The 18,382-nt window shown below is 42.5% G+C and overlaps 1 protein-coding gene across 6 annotated transcripts in view; it reads right to left on the reverse strand.

The window, feature by feature from the left end:
* Positions 1-3,235: 3,235 nt before the first annotated feature.
* The window catches only part of MTIF2 (mitochondrial translational initiation factor 2), a 31,555-nt gene continuing 16,408 nt past the window's right edge, over positions 3,236-18,382 (reverse strand). For 4 of the 6 annotated variants that reach the window (XR_012667792.1, XR_012667793.1, XR_012667791.1 and 1 more), the window contains 8 exons: positions 18,141-18,265; positions 16,944-17,148; positions 15,462-15,714; positions 10,357-10,497; positions 8,759-8,923; positions 8,327-8,467; positions 4,676-7,722; positions 3,236-3,774 (listed from right to left, as the gene is read on the reverse strand). Coding sequence is in view for 1 of the 6 variants with exons in the window: in XM_075127195.1 (XP_074983296.1) it covers positions 7,553-7,722; positions 8,327-8,467; positions 8,759-8,923; positions 10,357-10,497; positions 15,462-15,714; positions 16,944-17,148; positions 18,141-18,265 (1,200 nt within the window). In the remaining 5 variants the exon portion in view is untranslated. Of the gene's footprint in view, positions 7,723-8,326; positions 8,468-8,758; positions 8,924-10,356; positions 10,498-15,461; positions 15,715-16,943; positions 17,149-18,140; positions 18,266-18,382 lie in introns of all 6 variants that reach the window. The other 2 variants (XR_012667790.1, XM_075127195.1) reach the window with 2 other exon arrangements.

Genomic DNA, 18,382 nt, shown 5'->3' on the forward strand with positions numbered 1-18,382 from the left:
TTGAAATTGCAAAATACTTCCCTAACACCACTTTGCAGCAGCTGCTCTGAAAAAAGTGGGAGGAACCAAGCTAACTCTCCCACAAGACATGCGATGGAACTCAGTAGTGAACTGTTTTGAGCACTATATCAAGAACTGGCCTAATCTGATGACAATTTGTGAACAAAATCATGAAAAAATAGATGGCACTGTTACAGCCAAAGTTGGGCTGAGAAAATGTTGAACACATGCTGAGTACCCTGAAGCCTATTTCTGTAGCCTTGAACAAAATACAGGGAAATAGTTGTTTTATTGCTGATGCTGTTGAAATTTGGAAGGAACTGAGTGAGATCTGAAAAAGAGAAATATGCAATGACAGAGTTAAATGACAGGCATTAAAAAAACAAATGGGACAAGCACTATCTCCAGTTCATTTTCTTGCAAATATTCTTAATACTGTACTTGGTACCAGGGTCAGACCTTAACTGCTGAATGAAGAGGAGTTGGCTATTACATGGACATCCAGCAATCATCCCTCCATAATGCCAACTATAATAAACTTCAGAGCTAAGGGTGAACCATTCAAGAAATATGTTTGCTTCTGATGTTTTAAAGAAAGTCACACCAGTGAATTGGTGGAAGTCACTTAAGCAGTTGGATTCAGAGACTGTTGAAGTGATAATCTCACTTTTAACAGCAGTAACTTCTGCTGGTGTGGAAAGAATATTTTCTTCATTTGGTACCTGAAAAAGCAGGAAAGCTTGTTTTTTCTTTTCCAGATTATGAACAAACAGGAAAATGAAGATGACAATGAATGAGTTAGCTGCAGAAGCCAATATTTTAAGTTTCTCATGTTGACATGGCTGCCATAGTTGATTTAATTTTTGTTTTTTTTTTTAATATTTCATAACTATTTTAGTTAAAAACAAAAACAAACCTGATTTTAAAAAACTTGAATGTCTAAATTCAAAAATTCATGCTTGTTTTGTTCAAATATGTTTGCCGTTGAAGAAAAAAATCCAGAATACATAATGTTGTTGTTTTAGTTAAATAAAACAATTTAAATGTCTGTCTGGTGATGTTCTTTTCCTAATACAGCAGGGCAAGAAAATCCTCCAAATATTAATGATTAACCTGTTGAATTAGAGAGAGTTCACCTCCCAATGACTTCATAAATATCTGTTTCAATTACATCTGGTAACTGAAATAACCAAACCATCATTCATTTTCTGATACAACTGTAAACCTAATCTGAAAAGTTTTCAAAATAAATCACTTTAAAAATGTATAGTGTGTACCTTCTAAAACTGAAACCTACATCTATCTCTGAGTTGTGAAGAATATGTATTAAGGTCACAACCAACAAGAATGAATTTTTATGTAGAAATCCATGATTAAATTGAGTCTTCTTGACTAGTGATTTAAATCAAATCCACCCTGCCTATTGCACTGTCCCCTCCCATTTAGGAGCAACTCTAGCTGGGGCCCAGGATGCAGCTGTGAGGGCTGCAGAGGAAAAATACGGAAGGAGGTCTTCCACTCCTGCTGCTCACCAACCCTACATGTGAGGACGAAAGAGTTCAACTTAAAATATGGTGATAGCTAATTAGGTCAATTTTATAGAAGTCTATCTTTAGAAATAGATTTTATACAGTCAATTGTGTATGTCCCCACTAAGTGCATCATGTCAGCGGAGTGTGTCCTCAATACCATGGCTAGCATCAACTCACGGAGCGGTGCACTGTGGGTAGCTATCCCACAGTTCCTGCAGTTTCTGCTGCCCATTGGAATTCTGGGTGCCTGATGTGGCAAAAACATTGTTGTGGGTGGTTTTCGGTACATGTTGTCAGTCTCCCCTCCCCCCATGAAAGCAACAGCAGCCAATAGTTTTGTGCCTTTTTCCCTGGGTTACCCATGCAGATGCCATAGCATGGAGCCCGCTCAACTCACTGCTGCTGTTATGAGCATTGTGAACACCTGCAGTATGTGCAGAACCTGGCTAAGAGATACCAGGACGAGGACGACTGTGATGAGGATGTGGACACACATGTTCCTGAAAGCATGGGCTGTGGCAATTGGGACATCATGGCGGCAGTGGGGCTGGTTGATACAGTGGAACGCAGATTCTGGACCCGGCCAACAAGCACAGACTGGTGGGACCGCATAGTGTTGCAGGTATGGGATGCTTCACAGTGGCTGCAAAACTTTAGCATGTGTAAGGGCACTTTCCTTGAACTTGGTGAGTTGCTTTCCCCCACCCTGAAGCACAGGAATACCAAGATGAGAGCTGCCCTGACAGCTGAGAAGCAAGTGGCAATTGCCCTGTGAAAGCTTGCAACACCTGACTGCTACCTGTCAGTCGGGAATCAATTTGGAGTGGGAAAATCTACTGTGGGGACTGTTGTGATCTAAGTAGCCAATGCAATCACTGACGTTCTGCTATCAAGGGTAGTGACTCTGGGAAATGTGCGGTCACAGTGGATGGCTTTGCTGCAATGGGGTTCTCTAACTGTGGTGGGGCAATAGATGGAACACTTATCCCTATCTTGGCACCAGACCACCTTGCCAACCAGTACATAAACTGCAAGGGGTACTTCTCAATGGTGCTGCAAGCACTGGTGGATCATAAGGGACATTTCACCGACATCAATGTGGGATGGCTGAGAAAGGTGCATGACGCTCGCATCTTTAGGAACTCCAGGGTGTTTGCAAGAAGGGACTTATTTCCCAGACCAGAAAATTACCATTGAAATGCCAATAGTTATCCTTAGGGATCCAGCCTACCCCTTGCTCCCATGGCCCATGAAGCTGTACACAGGCAGTCTGGACAGCAGTAAGGAGCAATTCAACTATAGGCTGAGCAAGTCCAGAATGGTGGTAGAATGTGCATTTGGACATTTAAAAGCTCACTGGTGCTGTTTGCTAACCTCAGCGCAACCAACATTCCCATTGTTATTGCTGCTTGCTCCACTGCTATGAGAGTAAGGGGGAGATGTTTATGGCCGGGTGGGAGATTAAGGCAAATCACCTGGTGGCTGATTTTGAGTAGCCAGACACCAAGGTGATTAGAAGAGCACAGCAAGGCGCGCTGCACATCAGAGAGGCTTTGAAAACCAGTTTCATGACTGGCCAGGCTACGGTGTGACAGTTGTGTGTGTTTCTCCTTGCTGCAAACCCGCCCCCTTTGTTGATTTTAATTCCCTGTAAACCAACCACCCGCCCCCATTCGATCACAGCTAGCAAAGGAAAGTAACTATGGTTTTGAAACCATGCATTCTTTATTAATTTAAAAAAAAAGTGAGAACTGACAAGGTAGCCCGGGTGGGGTGTGGGAGAAGGGAAGGACAAGGACAAGAACACTACAAATCAAAAAACTGTTAGAATGACAACCTTCTGTTGCTTGGGCCATCCTCTGGAGTGGAGTGGCTGGATGCCCGGAGCCTCCCTCTCCGCATTCTTGGGCGTCTGGGTGAGGAGGATATGGAACTTGGGGAGGAGGGCAGGCGGTTGTACAATGGATGCAGCGGGGGTCTGTGCTCTTGTTGGCTTTCCTACAGCTCCACCAGATGCCTCATCATGTCCGTTTGCTCCCCAATTAGTCTCAGCATTGCCTCCTGTCTCTGCTCATCACAGTCACTTAATGCTTTCCTGGCCTCTGCCACTGAGTGCCTCAAGCTGTGCGGGAGGACTGCATGAGCTCGGAAAATATGTCATCGCGAGTGCATTTTTTCCACCTTCTAATCTGTGATAACCTCAGGGACGGAGATTATAGGGGGAGCATAGAAACATTTGCACCTATGGGGGGATAAAAAGGGAGAGTAGACTTTTAAGAAGATACATTTTGAGAACAAAAGGGAGACTCTTTCACAGTGAATCAAGCAATTCACAGCAGACAGCACATGTGCTTTAGGTACAAGGTTGCATTTTGCCTTTTATATTGAGCATCTGCCGGTATGGTGACACATCACACACGGCTGGGCAAGAGAATTTGGTTTCCAGGCAGCCATGGTAAGCCTTTTGGTATGTGGGGTTGGCTTCTTACATCTTCATAACATGTGGGAATGGTTTCAAACTGCAGCGCCCTCCTTTCCCATAGCAAGCAATGCCGGTTCGGTTTCACATTTAAAAGGAGGGGCTGCGGTTTTTGGGTGGATGTGCAGCACACACCTCCCTCCACCCCATTGGGTGGCTATTCTCTGGGATGATCCCTTCAACTGTCCCCCCACCGCGTGGCTATTCTCTGGGATGATCCCTTTTAGCCAAGTGCAAACAGCCCAGCGTGAACGGGGTCCTTTTACTATTCCCTTACAAAAATTCCCCTATTTCAACCAGGTGACCATGAATGATATCACTCTCCTGAAGCTAACACAGAAAGATATAGACCAAATGTTGCTTGAATGCGACCAAAACCCAGGATCATTCGCTGCCATACTTTGTGCTGCAATGATTCCAGACTATTTGCTACTGGCTTGGTGTGGTAAAGTGTCCTACTGTGGAGGACGAAATAAGGCAGCTCTCCCCAGAAACTTTCTGCAAAGGCTTTCAGAGTACCTCTAGGAGAGCTTCATGGAGATGTCCCTGGAGGACTCCCGCTCCATCCCCAGACACGTTAACAGACTTTTCCAGTAGCTGTACTGGCTGCGAATGCATCTCAATTCTTTTAAACCCTGTACTGTAGTTACAAATGTGCACTCACCAGAGGTGCCTTCTCTGGCTTCAGGGTCGGGGATCCCACCTTGGGAGAGTATTGGCTCCAGGGTGATGAAAAGGTCCTGGCTGCCAGGGAGAACGGATTCACCGCTTACCTGCTGCACATTCTCCTCTTCCTCATCCACAAAATCCTCCTCCCTGTTGTGTGAGACTCCCCCGTTGTAGGTGTCCACAGACAGTGGTGGGGTAGTGGTAGGGTTCCCCCCCCTAGAATGCCAGGCAGCTGATCATACAAGCAACAAGTATGGGGCTCTGATCCGGAGCGACCGTTTGCCTCCTTTGTCTTTTGGTACGCTTGCCTGAGCTCCTTGACTTTCACACGGCACTGCTGTGTGTCCCTTTTGTATACTCTGTCCTCCATGCCCTGTGTGATCTTGGCATATATATTAGCATTTCTTCTTTTTGATCGGAGTTCGGCCTGCACAGATTCTTCTCCCCATACAGCAATCAGATCCAGTGTCTCCCTTTCAGTCCATGCTGGAGCTCGTTTGCGATTCTGGGGGGACTGCATGGTCACCTGTGCTGCTGAGCTTGCCAAACAAATAGGCAATGAAATTCAAAATTTCCCAGGACTTTTCCTGTGTACCTGGCTAGTGCATTGGAGTTCAAAGTGCTGTCCAGAGTGGTCACATTGGAGCACTCTGGGATAGCTCCCGGAGGCCAATACCGTTGAATTGTGTCTGCACTACCCCAAATTTGACCCAGCAAGGTCGATTTTAGCGCGACTCCCTTCGCCGGGGAGGAGTACAGAAGTCAAAAGAATGGGGTTGGTTGTGTAGATGCAGTAATTTTAAAATCAACCCTAACGTGGCTAAATTCAACCTAACCCTGTTGTGTAGACCAGAGCTATGCAACATTCATTTTAAAGTACAGGTCAATTCCATTATTTTATATACATCACAAGGTGATTCAAGTGACTGGGTTTTTCTTTAAATTTGCCACAGTTTGCACATTAAATATGGTCTTATCTGTCATCATACAAAGTAGACTCTTACAGAAGCTTGCTGTACTGCTCACAGAATATCACTAAATCAGACACCATGAAGATTATATTTATTTAAAAAAAAAGTCACATACCCACAACCCCTAAGGAAAAAAATTAAGTTGTTTTGTCTGATAGGATTTTGAGCCTCAGTTTTGGTGATAGTTGCTTGTACATGGCTTGTTTACTGCTGTTGGGCAAGCTTTTAGGCATGCTCTGCACTGGCCCTGCAAAGGGAAGGGTGGAGGGGGAGTCAGCAGCAATTTTGCTGTTTAACTTTGGCATGAGGGCAGTATCTCCTCTTTTTTGCATTGCTGTGCAGGGTACAGGAGATCAGTAACAGGAGCGTCCCCTTCCCACCCAAAGAAACCAGCAGCTGGGATCTTCACTCTCTTGCCCAGGGAGCATGGAGGGGGTGGGGAACCAGCGGAGTTCCCTTGTCTTTTCTCTAGACTCCTATAGTTGAGCTAGGGGTCACCTGAAAAGAAGAGCCCTGCTCCATCCCCCTGCATGGCACTCAGGTGACTGGCTAGGGGCTAGTCAAGACAAAACACAAATCCCTTTAAGATGACAGAGCAGGCCACTGCCCCCCCTATGCTTGCCAGCAGATGCCTGCATCTAAACTAACTAGGAGCAACAAAAGGCCAGGAGGAGCTAGATGAACTCTTTCCATGGTAATACAATAGTAAAATGAATACCCATAGACAGCAACACAGTTCTGGGTACAAGTCTAACGTTCTGAGACAGTTTTAGGAGGGAACTGCAGAAAGAGCTCTAGCAGCAACCACAGAACAGCATTAAATATATACACTACAATAATGCAAACAGTAGCAGAAATCACTAATATAATTACTTGGCACTTAAGTACCACAAAGCACATTTAAGGGCCACAAAGCACAACACAAAGATTAACATCACAACATCTGAGATAAAACAAGGAGTGGATAAAAACCTCATTTCAGATGGAAGTGAGGTTTTTACCCAAGAAAGCTTATGCTCAAATAAATCTGTTAGTCTTTAAGGTGCCACCAGACTCCTTGTTGTTTCTGTGGATACAGACTAACACAGCTACCCCCTGATACTTAACATCTGAGATGTAGCTGCTATTATCCTAATTTTACAGAGGGGAAATAGCATAACATGGTTAAGGCAGAGGCATTTCAAATGCAGATATCTAACTTCAGGCATTCAAAATATGCAAGTCTACCAAAGCAGGGATAGAACCTTGCCCTCGCTCTAATAATCAGACTACCTTATGCCAGGCAAACATGAGTCACAAATCTTAGATGAAATCATCTGGTTGATCAGCCTGTATTGAAATGAAGGCCAAATCTTTCATATAAAGTCACTTGTTTTCTCAAAGGCTGTAGTGACAGTACACTAATGGTTCCTTCTGTGTTTGTCTAGCCATTTTATTCTTTTCAGATAATATTTTAACAGGTGAATTATTTCTATCAGCCAAACGATGTTACCAATACAAACAGTATTACAGTGACCTGAAATAGTCCTTTCCTTCCTAGAAAGGTACTTTTTAGTTGTATCTGAAACATGCTAGGAGTCATTCTAGCACATTCTCTTCTGTCCCCAAAGAGTTAACACTGCCATGCTGGCTCCCATGCTTTCCTGTGTCGTGTGATCTCATGGGTCTACAAAGTTGGCACAATCCTGCAGCAGTGAGGAAGCCACCCCTGTCATTCATAGCCCCTAAAACAAATCCTTTTACTTTTGAAATATCAGCTGTTGACACCCCCATTAAGAACCCAATGAATTCTTACAATACAAGTCTCTTTGTAAGTGTCTTTGACATAAGAACATTCTGTAAAGGTGATCAGGAATAATGCAAGGCCTTTTCTCCATTACATTCAAGTGAAGTAAAATTATTTAAAATCCTGGATCCCATGAAATTGTCTGTTCAACTTCCTTTTCTTCATAGCAGATAATTTCATCTCCAATATTGAACTCTATGTTCTTATCCAAACTGAGGCCACAATCCATGCCAGTTTTTATTATCTGGACATCGTCTTTATGGTTCTTCAGTGAGGTTAAAAATCCTAGAGAGAATGAATGTCAATGCAGGAAAAAAATAGATTGAATATAAAGACTAATGTGGACTTCAAACAACCTCCGTCCTCCGACTCCCCAGAAAAGCAAAACACTACATGGCAAGGCCAATGCAAGAAGGTTCTGATTTTTAGTGATGCTGAACCTCCATAATTTACACAGGTTCTGAAAATCAGGTGCTACTCCTTTCAAAGTTTAATTGATCTGACTATCTCCTTCCTACACGGACTGCTGTCAGGGGTTCAGAGCATGGGGAAGTTTCTTAAGAGGAGGGAACACCAGGATGATTAAATCAAGAAAATGTCTGTCCAAAACCAATTCTGCAAGCATTGCTTAAGCAAGAAAACAAGCTTTGCAGGAATTAGACATGTCCTTTTTAGGTGAAGTCCACTGTAAATAGTGTATTAAGTTGATTGAACAACTTTTTAAGGAGAAAATTCCACCTTCAGATATACCAAAACATTTTCATTGACTTCCATTGCCTGTATAGATCAGAGGACCTGATCTGGGCCTAAGAATCTAACTCCAATGGTGAGCATGTATGTGTAGTAGAATATTAGTGTGGATAAATGTTTTGATAGCCGTTTTACTTACCTTTCCAAACAACATCTCTGTTACGAATTAGTTTAAACTTCAGCTTTCTATCTAACTGCCCCTTTTGTACTCGGCAGCCAGCCACTGGAACCTTGCTTTTTCCTACCGTGACACAGAAGGTAGCAAGAACAGAGGCTTCCCCTATGGAAAGATATGGAAGGACTAAGTGCAAGGGAACAGAATACAAACTCCACCAGTAATGAATGCAATGCTTTGCTGTGCTCTCAAAACTTTAAAGTCTTTTGGACATTCTGCTACTGTGTATTGAGGAGAATAACTGCAGAAGAATTCTACGCAATCCAGTATAGTGGGAAAACTATCCCGGAGAATGAGCTTTGTGTATTTCCTCAACATACCATTTTAAATCAAGGACTACCCCACAAGAAAGGTCTAGTTTTTCAAGGCAATATTTACCATCCAGTGAAAACTTACCTATTATATGCTCTACTACAGATGGGGGCAATTTGCTGCTCAACTCATCTTTCAAGTCTTCAATAAGATGGTAGATAATATTGTGAAGTTTAATTTTTATTCCCTTTTTCGCAGCCAGCTGCTGAATAGATTTGTTTGCATTCACACTGAATCCATATATGACACCTGACAGATAAAACCACCACAGCTAATTATTAAATACAAACACTCCAAGTAGAGGAACTTCTTTGTTTTTCAAGCAGTAAGTGAAAACGTTTGGAAATGAGCTTGCAAAGGCTGTCCTGAAATATTAATGTAATATTTTATTCTTAGCACAGTCTGTACTTAACTAAAAATTGTTTGTTTTACTTGGGTTGAGATTTTCACATTTACTAATTTGAATTACAATCCTCTTTTCTCTTCCTTTTGGAATCAGGAGTCAAGATATCCTGAAATTGAGTGCTAGTAAAAGCAACATTACTGATTATAAAATTTCATTTTGCAGTTTCCTTATTTTAGCTTTTCCATCCATTTTTAAAATCAGAGATCAGATACTGGGTCACTGCACGTACGCTAAGCACCATGTACATAACAATGCTATCTTACTTTAAGAAGAGTTGCTTCAATGGAAACCTCCACAAAATACTGTCCCTAGATCAGTGTAGTTTTAGCCATGTCAGTCCCAGGATATTAGAGAGACAAGATGGATGAGGTAATATCTTAAATTGGACCATCTTCTGTTGGGGAGAGAGACAAACTTTCAAGCCACACAGAGCTCTTCTTCAGGTTGAAAAAAAGAGCTCTATGTGGCTCAAAAGCTTCTCTCTCTCTTTCTCCAACGGAAGATGGTCCAATTAAAGATATACCTCACCCACTTTGTCTCTCTAAATTCCTAGATGATACAATTAAATGTAACAAAGCAGATAGATAGCCAGTTAGATCCTGTGATCCGGCTGAGCAATATGGTACATGAAGGAGCAGGATTGAAAGGGAGCTACTTATCTTGGGTCCAGAAAAGGCCAGCTCCTTATCTTGGTCTCCAGCATAAATCAGAGCAGTCTGAAGGAGGTTCTAATTTAGTCCCAGCTATGGCCCAGGGCAGTTCCAGCAACTGGGGATTAACTCAGGCATAGGGGCACTGGGAGGAGGTTACAACAGGAACCACTATGCCGGCCAACCACCTCCCCCACCAGGACTTCCCTGCACAAATGAATCCTCTGGGATCTGATTAAGCCAGTTGTCTGACTGCTTTGCACTGCTGAAGCAGCGTAAGGCAACCAGAATAAGGGTTCAAATCTAGAGCACTGTCTCCAACACACAAGTTTGCAGGTATTGTCTGCCACATTATAGACAATACAGTATTTTGTATACCCTTGTCTACATTACTTGCATTTTCACTAGAGTTCTAGCAGGATACCTGTTTGCACAGGTACTAGTATTTATTTTCTATGAAAGAAAACTAATATTTTTATGTTTCATACAAATTTACATTGATTGTATTGCTAATTAATTATTACACAGGAGAAACAAAAACTGAAAGCACAGCTACCCTGTTCATTTAATAAAATATGAAGGATTTCATACCGATTGTAAGATAACTGTCTAAATTTATACTTTACCCTGAAATGTTTCAGCAAGATTTATGTCATTTTCACTGATATCACCTACTCCAAAATGGATCACATCCAATTCACATTCATCGTTGGCATTATAGCTGTCCAGAATGTTTAGAATGGCCTCAGTGGAACCATCTACATCACCTAAATAGATCAAATGTTCTATTACTAGGCATTGTAAAATCAGAATAAACCAATACCAAAATTAACAAACAAAAAGACAAATGCTGCTATATGGGAATTCTAGATTGTACAATGTCATAAAAAAAGATGTAATATCTGGTGCATTATTCTTTTTGGCATACATAAGAGACTGCTGAACATATTGCACAAACCTGAAAGTGTGGTGTTCTAGTCTGAAAAGTGACTGAATGCAACATCATTGGGGGGAGGAAGGTCAATGTTTGTTGTGTCTCAATGATTTTCAGATCAAGTTTGCTTAGTTTTGCAAATACCGTCAGCCCTGCACATTCAGCCTGGGATACTAAAGTCAAGCTGGGTTCTTCCTGGCTCTTGCATCATCAGTAAAGATTCTGCATGGCCTCAGTTCTACCAATGGAACACTATTGCCAATGGAGTTGAGCCAATATAATTGATGGCATACTTGCAGACTATGAGTCTGCACTGATAGCCCTGCAACTGGAATTTAGGGCCCGATCCTACAAATACTTGAGCATGTGAGTTATGTGTTTACACACATGAGTTTCAATAGGATTGCTCAAAGTTACTCACCTGCTTAAGTCTTTGCAGGATTAGTGCTTTAGTTGAGCAATGCTGTTGCTAAGGTAAGAACCAGAAGAGAAGCCCATAGTTGCTGGTTCGCCAGAGCTGACAGTAGTAAAAAATACATTTCTTAACAAGGTAAGCAGATATGTCTCTGAATAGACCCAGGAAGCAGTTCTGTTGAGTAAGAATATACCATACCTACATAGTAACTTTTCAGAGTAAAACCGTACTTTAATGTTATTGTAGTCATTAAGTTATGCTTACATTAATTTTCATAAAGAAAAACAACATTCCCTTCAGGAAGTTCTTTCTCAAAAGATTACAAGCCAGTGCTTAATTTTAGGACTGGAACAGAGTGTTTTCTTACTGTGGTTAAGAACTGTGGTTATTTAAGACATTTTCACACAGATTCCACTCTAGGGGTGCATGCAGCCCACATGCACAAGATTGGATTCTTTTGAATAGCAATGTCTGTTGAGGCTGCCCGTGCCTTGAATACTCGCTTACTCCCTGAAGCCAAGTGTATGAAAAGCGGGGTGCACACCTCAGTTCCTTCACCAATACGAATCTCTTGGAAGCAGGTCTCCAATTAGCAGGGATGAAATGGGGGTCATGGAATCTGTGGATAACACATCTAAAAAAAAACAACACAGGTACTGTAGGGTAAGTAACTGTTCAAGTGATTGTCCACAGATTCCACTTTTGGTGACTAACAAACAGTTGCCTATTTACCAGTAACTAGGCAGCAGGAGTTCTACTTTAATACAGATTGCAGGACTGCCATGCCAAAGCTAGCATCCAATCTGGACGCTTGTGCCAGGGAATAGCAAGTGTAGATGTTTGGATTGAGTTCCATGTTGCTTCCTATGCAGATGTTAATCAAACATGCTGCAGAGGCCGCTTCAGTGTTAATATGTCCAGGGGGATCTTTCTTAGCCAAATCATAAGTCCTGAAGTAGTCCGAGACTCACTCGATATAATCCTTTCAGTAAATGCCAAAAAGAGAGTCCAAGACAGGTGTGCACAGGAATGGATTGGTCCAAATAAAAGGGCAATACTCTGATGACTTCAAACATATGGAGGTTTATTTCACCCGGAATAGACAAGGGAAGAACACAGAGAGATGAATCAACTGATTGATGTGAAAGCTGGAAATTCCTTTAGGGAGAAACTTTGGGTGAACTCTGAGATGAAAAGAAATATGTCTTTTCCAGCAGAGGGGAAGTTCTGTCAGCTGTGCCTTGTCTTGGGATCACCACTGAGGTTGATCTAGCAATGACCTCCCATAGCCTCTCTGTAAGGAGAATCTGACATCTGCCCCCTGGAAAGATGTCTCCATGCCATGCATCAGTGCTGATATGGAGTCCTACATCTACTGTAGTCAATACCTCAGTCAGTGCCAAGGAGGTGAGTAGCGCACACCACAGTGGTGGGTCTCAATATGGGCATACTCTGTGCCAAGATGGACCATACCGAAGTACTTTGTGCCAGGGGCTTCAGTGCTGTGGTTGTTACCTTGCTGTAGGTAGCAGAGGCAGTACAGTCATTAGTGAAGGAAGAGATCCAATATGGTCCACAGCTTGGATAAAATCAGCTCATGCATGAAGAACATGCATGACTGACTGAAGCTGAACCTGAGCAAGACAGAGGTAATACTAGCGGGCAGAGGAAAGCGTTTTGAATAGTTTGCAGCCACGGTACAGTTTCCTTTGGTTAAAGGCACACATCCATAACTGATCAATTTGGTCTGTAGTTTAGGAGTACGCTTGGATTCCCTGATGACAGGTGTGCACCTGAATGGATTGGTCCTATCCAGATAAAGTACAATGCCCAGATGACTTCAAACACATAGAGGTTTATTTCACCCGGAATAGACAAGGAAGAACACAGAGAGATTAATGTGATTAATGCTTTTATCATCTCTAGTTGGCTAGGAGGCCCAGTCCCATCCTCTTGGATGACAACCGGACCTCAGTTATTTATGCCTTCATCAGTGCTCTGCTGAACTACAGCAAGGCAACATACCTGAAGCCTTCAGCACTTAGGAACTCCAACTAAAACAGAATGCTGCAGCATGTCTCCTCAGCAGCACAGGCTACTGAGAGCACATCAGATCTGTCCTCCGCTCTCTAGGTTGCCTTCCCATAGAACAAAGCATCAAGTTCAAGGTTTTGATCCTTATCTTCAAAGTGCTGCATGGCCTGGGCTCAAGATACCAGAAACATTGCCTAAAGCTCCAGGATAAAGAGTGCGGTCAACAACTTTCCTTCTCTGGCACAATAAAACTCTCTACAATAAGGGTAAAACTCATCTGTGTAGGAGACAGAACTTTTCCTGGGGTTAGGCCCAGACTGGAATGAACTCCCTGCAAAATTAAGGACCATCACAAACCTCACCACCTTCTGTTCCAAATGCAAGGTGCATTTCTTTAACGTGCATTAAATACAAATACATAGCAACATTTATATTTTTTCTTTAAAAAAAAAAAAAATTTATCTACCAGTACAAGACATACGCTTCACCCCCTGGGAAGAGGATCTCTAACACAGTTGTTTTAAAACTTTTTTTCTGGGGACCAAGTTGAAGAAAATTGTTGATGCCCATGACCCAACGGAACTGGGGATGAGGGGTTTGGGTGTGGGAGGGGCTCAGGGCTGGGGTGCGGGAGGTCAGGGCTCTGGGGTGGAGCCGGGGCTGCAGGGTTTGGGGTGCAGGAAGGGGTTCTGGGTTTGGGGGGGGCGGTGCAGGCTCTGGGATGGGGCCGGGGATGAGGGGTTTGGGGTGCAGGAAGGCGTTCCAGGTTTGGGGGGGCTCAGGGCTGGGGCAGAGGATTGGGGTGCAGAGTTACCTCCAGCAGCTCCCGGTCAGCAGCACAGCCAGGATGCAGAGGCAGGCTTCCCGCCTGTCCTGGCGCCACAGACTGCGCTGCACCCCGGAAGCGGCCAGCAACAGGTCCAGCTCCTAGGTGGAGGCGCACACAAGCAGCTTCACACAACTCTCACCCACAGGCACCGCACCGCCCACCCTCCAACTCCCTTTGGCTGGTTTCTGGCCAATGGGAGTGCGGAGCTGGTGCTCGGGCAGTGCGCAGAACCCTGTTGCACCCCTGCCTAGAAGCTGGACCCACTGCTGGCTGCTTCCAGGGCGCTGTGCAGCGTCGGAAAACGTAGGCACCAGCCTGCCTTAGCTGGGCTGCACTGCTGTCGGGACTTTAAAGTCCCGGTCGGCGGTGCTGACCAGAGCAAGGCGACCCAATGCCTTAAATGCCACGACCCAGTACTGAGTCACGACTCATGATTTGAAAAACACTGCTCTAACTAACTGACAACAGCTGACAGACTTTAATCACACTGCTTAATGCACTACTGAAGGCACTCAGATATTACAGCAATGAGTGCGCTGTAAGAACCTACATATGAATAGAATAGACTGTTGGTGTTGGCTTGGGTTTTGCTGTAGGTGAACTGAAATAGGACTCTACTGTTAGGCTTTTAGAATAGTGAGCCTTACAGGAGACTTTCCATCCTGTTTGGAAAGGGGGATAAGTATCTGGGAGAACTCCTTAAAAGCCTTTTCTGAAAATATTGCCAATATGGTTGGCAAGCAGGGCTTACGCATGACAGGTTGCCCTGGAGCTTAGAGTGGCATCTCAGCTCACTGGGGCACTCAATGCATGGGATAGGCCCCATATTAGGAGTGTCTTAAAAAGTCTGCCAAAATCTGATAAGGCTTGCATGGACCTTTCCAAGAGGATATATTTCTGTTTTGCCTCCTTCACTATTTGAGTCCTTTCGGAGAAGGACTCGGCAATCAAGAAGCACTCTGGAGCAAGGTCCTCTCCCAGGCACAGCAGCATCTGTGACTGGCATCCCTGTGTCACAGGAGGGACAGACCTTAAAACCTAGTGACCCGCAGTCAGTCATTTTAAGTTCTTGTTTGGGGGGTGAGAGTAGAAGGGCCATTATACAAGGGAGAGGGGTGTGTACAAGGAGTAAGACCCTTGTACAAAGGGAGAGAAAACCTAAGGGTTTTTTGGTTTTTAGAAGTCAATGGGCAAAGAAAACTTATCTAAGCAAAAAATAAACTAATAGAACTGTGTCAGCTAACTTGCTCAGGGCAAGAGATGTGAACACTAAAGGGTGCCATCTCACAGCCACAGGCAGTAAGGAACAAAATGTGCATTGTAGCCACCCCATCCTTTTTATACCCTCAGCTACAGGAAGCAAGAAGGGTACAGGTGAAACCCCAACAGTGTTATTCACAAGGATCAGATCTCACGCACCAGGAGTGGAATCTGCGTGGATACTCACTCAAAGAAACACCTATAATTACAATAGGTTTACATTTAGACTTGGGAAATATGCACTAAAACATAACAGCACCTTTAACAATTACAGGTAGCACGTTTCTGTCACTCTCCACTCTCTCTTTAGACCTCATAGCTATTAGATGTTTGTTGGTTTTATATAACGCTGCTTTTCTCTGTCTCCAGGTCAGATTGGCTAGGCTCTCTCGCTCTTTCTTGTATGCATCTTTGTGTTCCTTTTGCTTTGCTTCAATAACTTCCATATCCTGTTTGATCTTCTCCTGTTGTTCAGCATAGTTTCTCCAGTCAACAACTTCACGTGCCCTTTGCTTGGCAGAAGAGACAGCACTGTTACTTATCAATATATAGTACTGGGCAGCTTGGTCTTAAACGCTTTTCTAGATGATTATCTAATGGACACCATTCAAGCGCTTTCTTAATTTTAACTTTGTTTGGCTAGACTGTAAAATAATACTTAAAATTAAAAGCAAAACAACCTAATTTTACACAGAAGACAACAGGAGAGGTGCCCAAGATAGACAAGTTCTCAAGCCAACACACAAGGGCATGGTAACAATTCCATAAACTACTGTGGAATAAACTGCATTATTTTGCTCCTAGGTATCTCTCACCTCACTCCATGGCACCAAAAAACTGACACCAGAACCATTTATCCAAAGCAACAAACAGAATCCTAAATGGATTTAGAAAACATACAATGGCCAATTCATAAGAGATTGTTGTAGCCTCTCTTCAGATTATTTGATATCAAAAAGTCACTGGAAAGGTATATTTAAGGGACTCCAAGGTCACAAGGAGAACGCTGAGGTGAGAAACCTGATATCAGAGGTGGGCTTCTGACATTTGGTCTTATAAAAGGGTCAGGGAAAAACACAGGAAGCTTTGGAGAGGCTGGAGTCTTAAATGATACTGCTTGTTCCCTCTAATGACACAAACAGTACCTACCTCCTTTAGCTTTAGCAGAGTTTAAGTTAAAACAAGTTATGCACACCAATTTGTTTTATTTTGAGTCTCATTAATTCTAAGATTAAGAATAATGAGCCCATTAATTCTTGGTTTATTTTAGGTCATGTTTTAAAGTAATTATTATTATATGCTACTGAAGAGCGGACAACCTAAGTCCTTTGAGAGGCATGGGGGAAGAAATTAGTAATTATTCCTGGACACTCAGCCAAGGCAATACTGAAAGAGAAGCCACCCAGACACCAGCTAGTCAAGCAGAAGTAAAGGAAAATAGGAGACCACAGGTTACACTTCCATCCCACTGATAGATTGCTTTCTTTGGCTAAATGTGGAGCAGATCAACGTGAAAGTGCTGGAGAAGGGGAGGGAATAAGGGTTGTGTGTTTCAGTGGGTTCTTCAATCCTGTTGTGGAAAACCTATTCCAGGCCACATTTAGTACCCAGGTTTTGTCTTCAAGCCTTAGTTACCATGGCTCATTTTGAATGAACGTTACCTTTTTTGTATTTAATTCCATCTACGTTACATACTGCAATACAAGTGTATTAGCTACGCATCAAGTTATTCTTGCTATACCTCAGATTCTACTTCAAGGATTTCAGCTCCGGCTGAAGGGATTTCCTTCCAGCCCACAACTTCCACTGGCATGCTGGGAGTGGCTTCATCTACTGTTTTGCCGTTCTCATCAAACATCAGGCGCACTTTTGCCCAGCTTTTACCTGCAACCAGAATACATCCTTTTCTCAGAGTTCCTCTCTGAATTATGGCCGTGGTTACTGGACTAGGAGGAGGCGAAAGGGGAAGACAGAAAAAGGTAAGTTTGCTATCATATTTACAGTTACATGCATTTAAGAAAAGACGAAAAAAGCATATATAGAACAGTATGGGCTATGATCTCAGAACACAGCTTTTAAACATTTCACCACCTTGCAGAGGGAGTTTTAAAGGAGATTTGCAAAGAAAAAAAAATGGGCTGTATCCTTTTTGGTATCTTTAGTTGTATAAAGATGTTAAAAATTCAGCAACCTCCTCCTCTTCAATTAGGCACTGAGAAAAATCACAAAATATGGGACACCAAACAGTCCTCCAGAAAATCCAGGAAGTACCAGACACATTGCTTATATTTCTAAGGTAATAAACATCAAGCAGAATTTGTTGAAAAGAAACCTTCCAGGTCTCCCTTTATATTATATATAAAGAAATATATAAAGAAATATAAAAATTGATTTCTTTCTTTTGCAGGTACCCTATAAATATCACCATTTTAAAGAACAAAGACACTTTTTAGGGGATTGTTCATAAAAAGTTCTCTTTTATAGTAAGTAAACTATGTAGGTTAAAAAACTGTCAGATTAATATTCTTTAATTTTAAAAAAAATCTGCGTTGTTAATATTTTATTTAAACAAATTTAGTTTATGTTTTACCATATATGCTGTCTGCTTATACAATACTTTGTTCCACTGGAAAATAAAATAGCCCAATCAGTTCCTAACTGTTCATTTTCTGATTCCCATGCAATAAGGCAATAAATACTGCAACGTTTGGATTGCAAACATTGCTGACGAATTGTTAAACCCAAACAATCTTTTTTTCATTTAAAAATGAAGTTTTATTGAAATATACTAAGAATACTAGAGTTTTATATATATATTTTTTCAATTAAAACCTTAATTTTGGAAACCACCTGGACAATGACTCTTTAACCAAGTCAAATAAACTTAACAGAAACATTAATTAAAATTGGAAGGAAGACAGACAATTAGCTGACCTACCCTCTTCCTTTATCTGTGCGAGACTCTATTATGGTTCCCTCTACTAGGCCTGTGGAGTCTGCCTTCAGTTCCAAAACCTCTGCTAGAGCAACAGTTGCCTCTGCTAAAGCCATTAGGTTCTCACCCTGTATCAAAAAACAGTTAAGAATTAAGGAGGCAGCTAGTTACAATAGGATCAGAAGATGAATTTTGAGTACCAGCATCTGTCCCAATACACATGATCCATAGTTCCCAATTCCACA

Source organism: Caretta caretta, chromosome 3 (assembly GCF_965140235.1).
Source record: "Caretta caretta isolate rCarCar2 chromosome 3, rCarCar1.hap1, whole genome shotgun sequence".
In the NCBI taxonomy this organism is placed as follows: Eukaryota; Metazoa; Chordata; order Testudines; family Cheloniidae; genus Caretta; species Caretta caretta.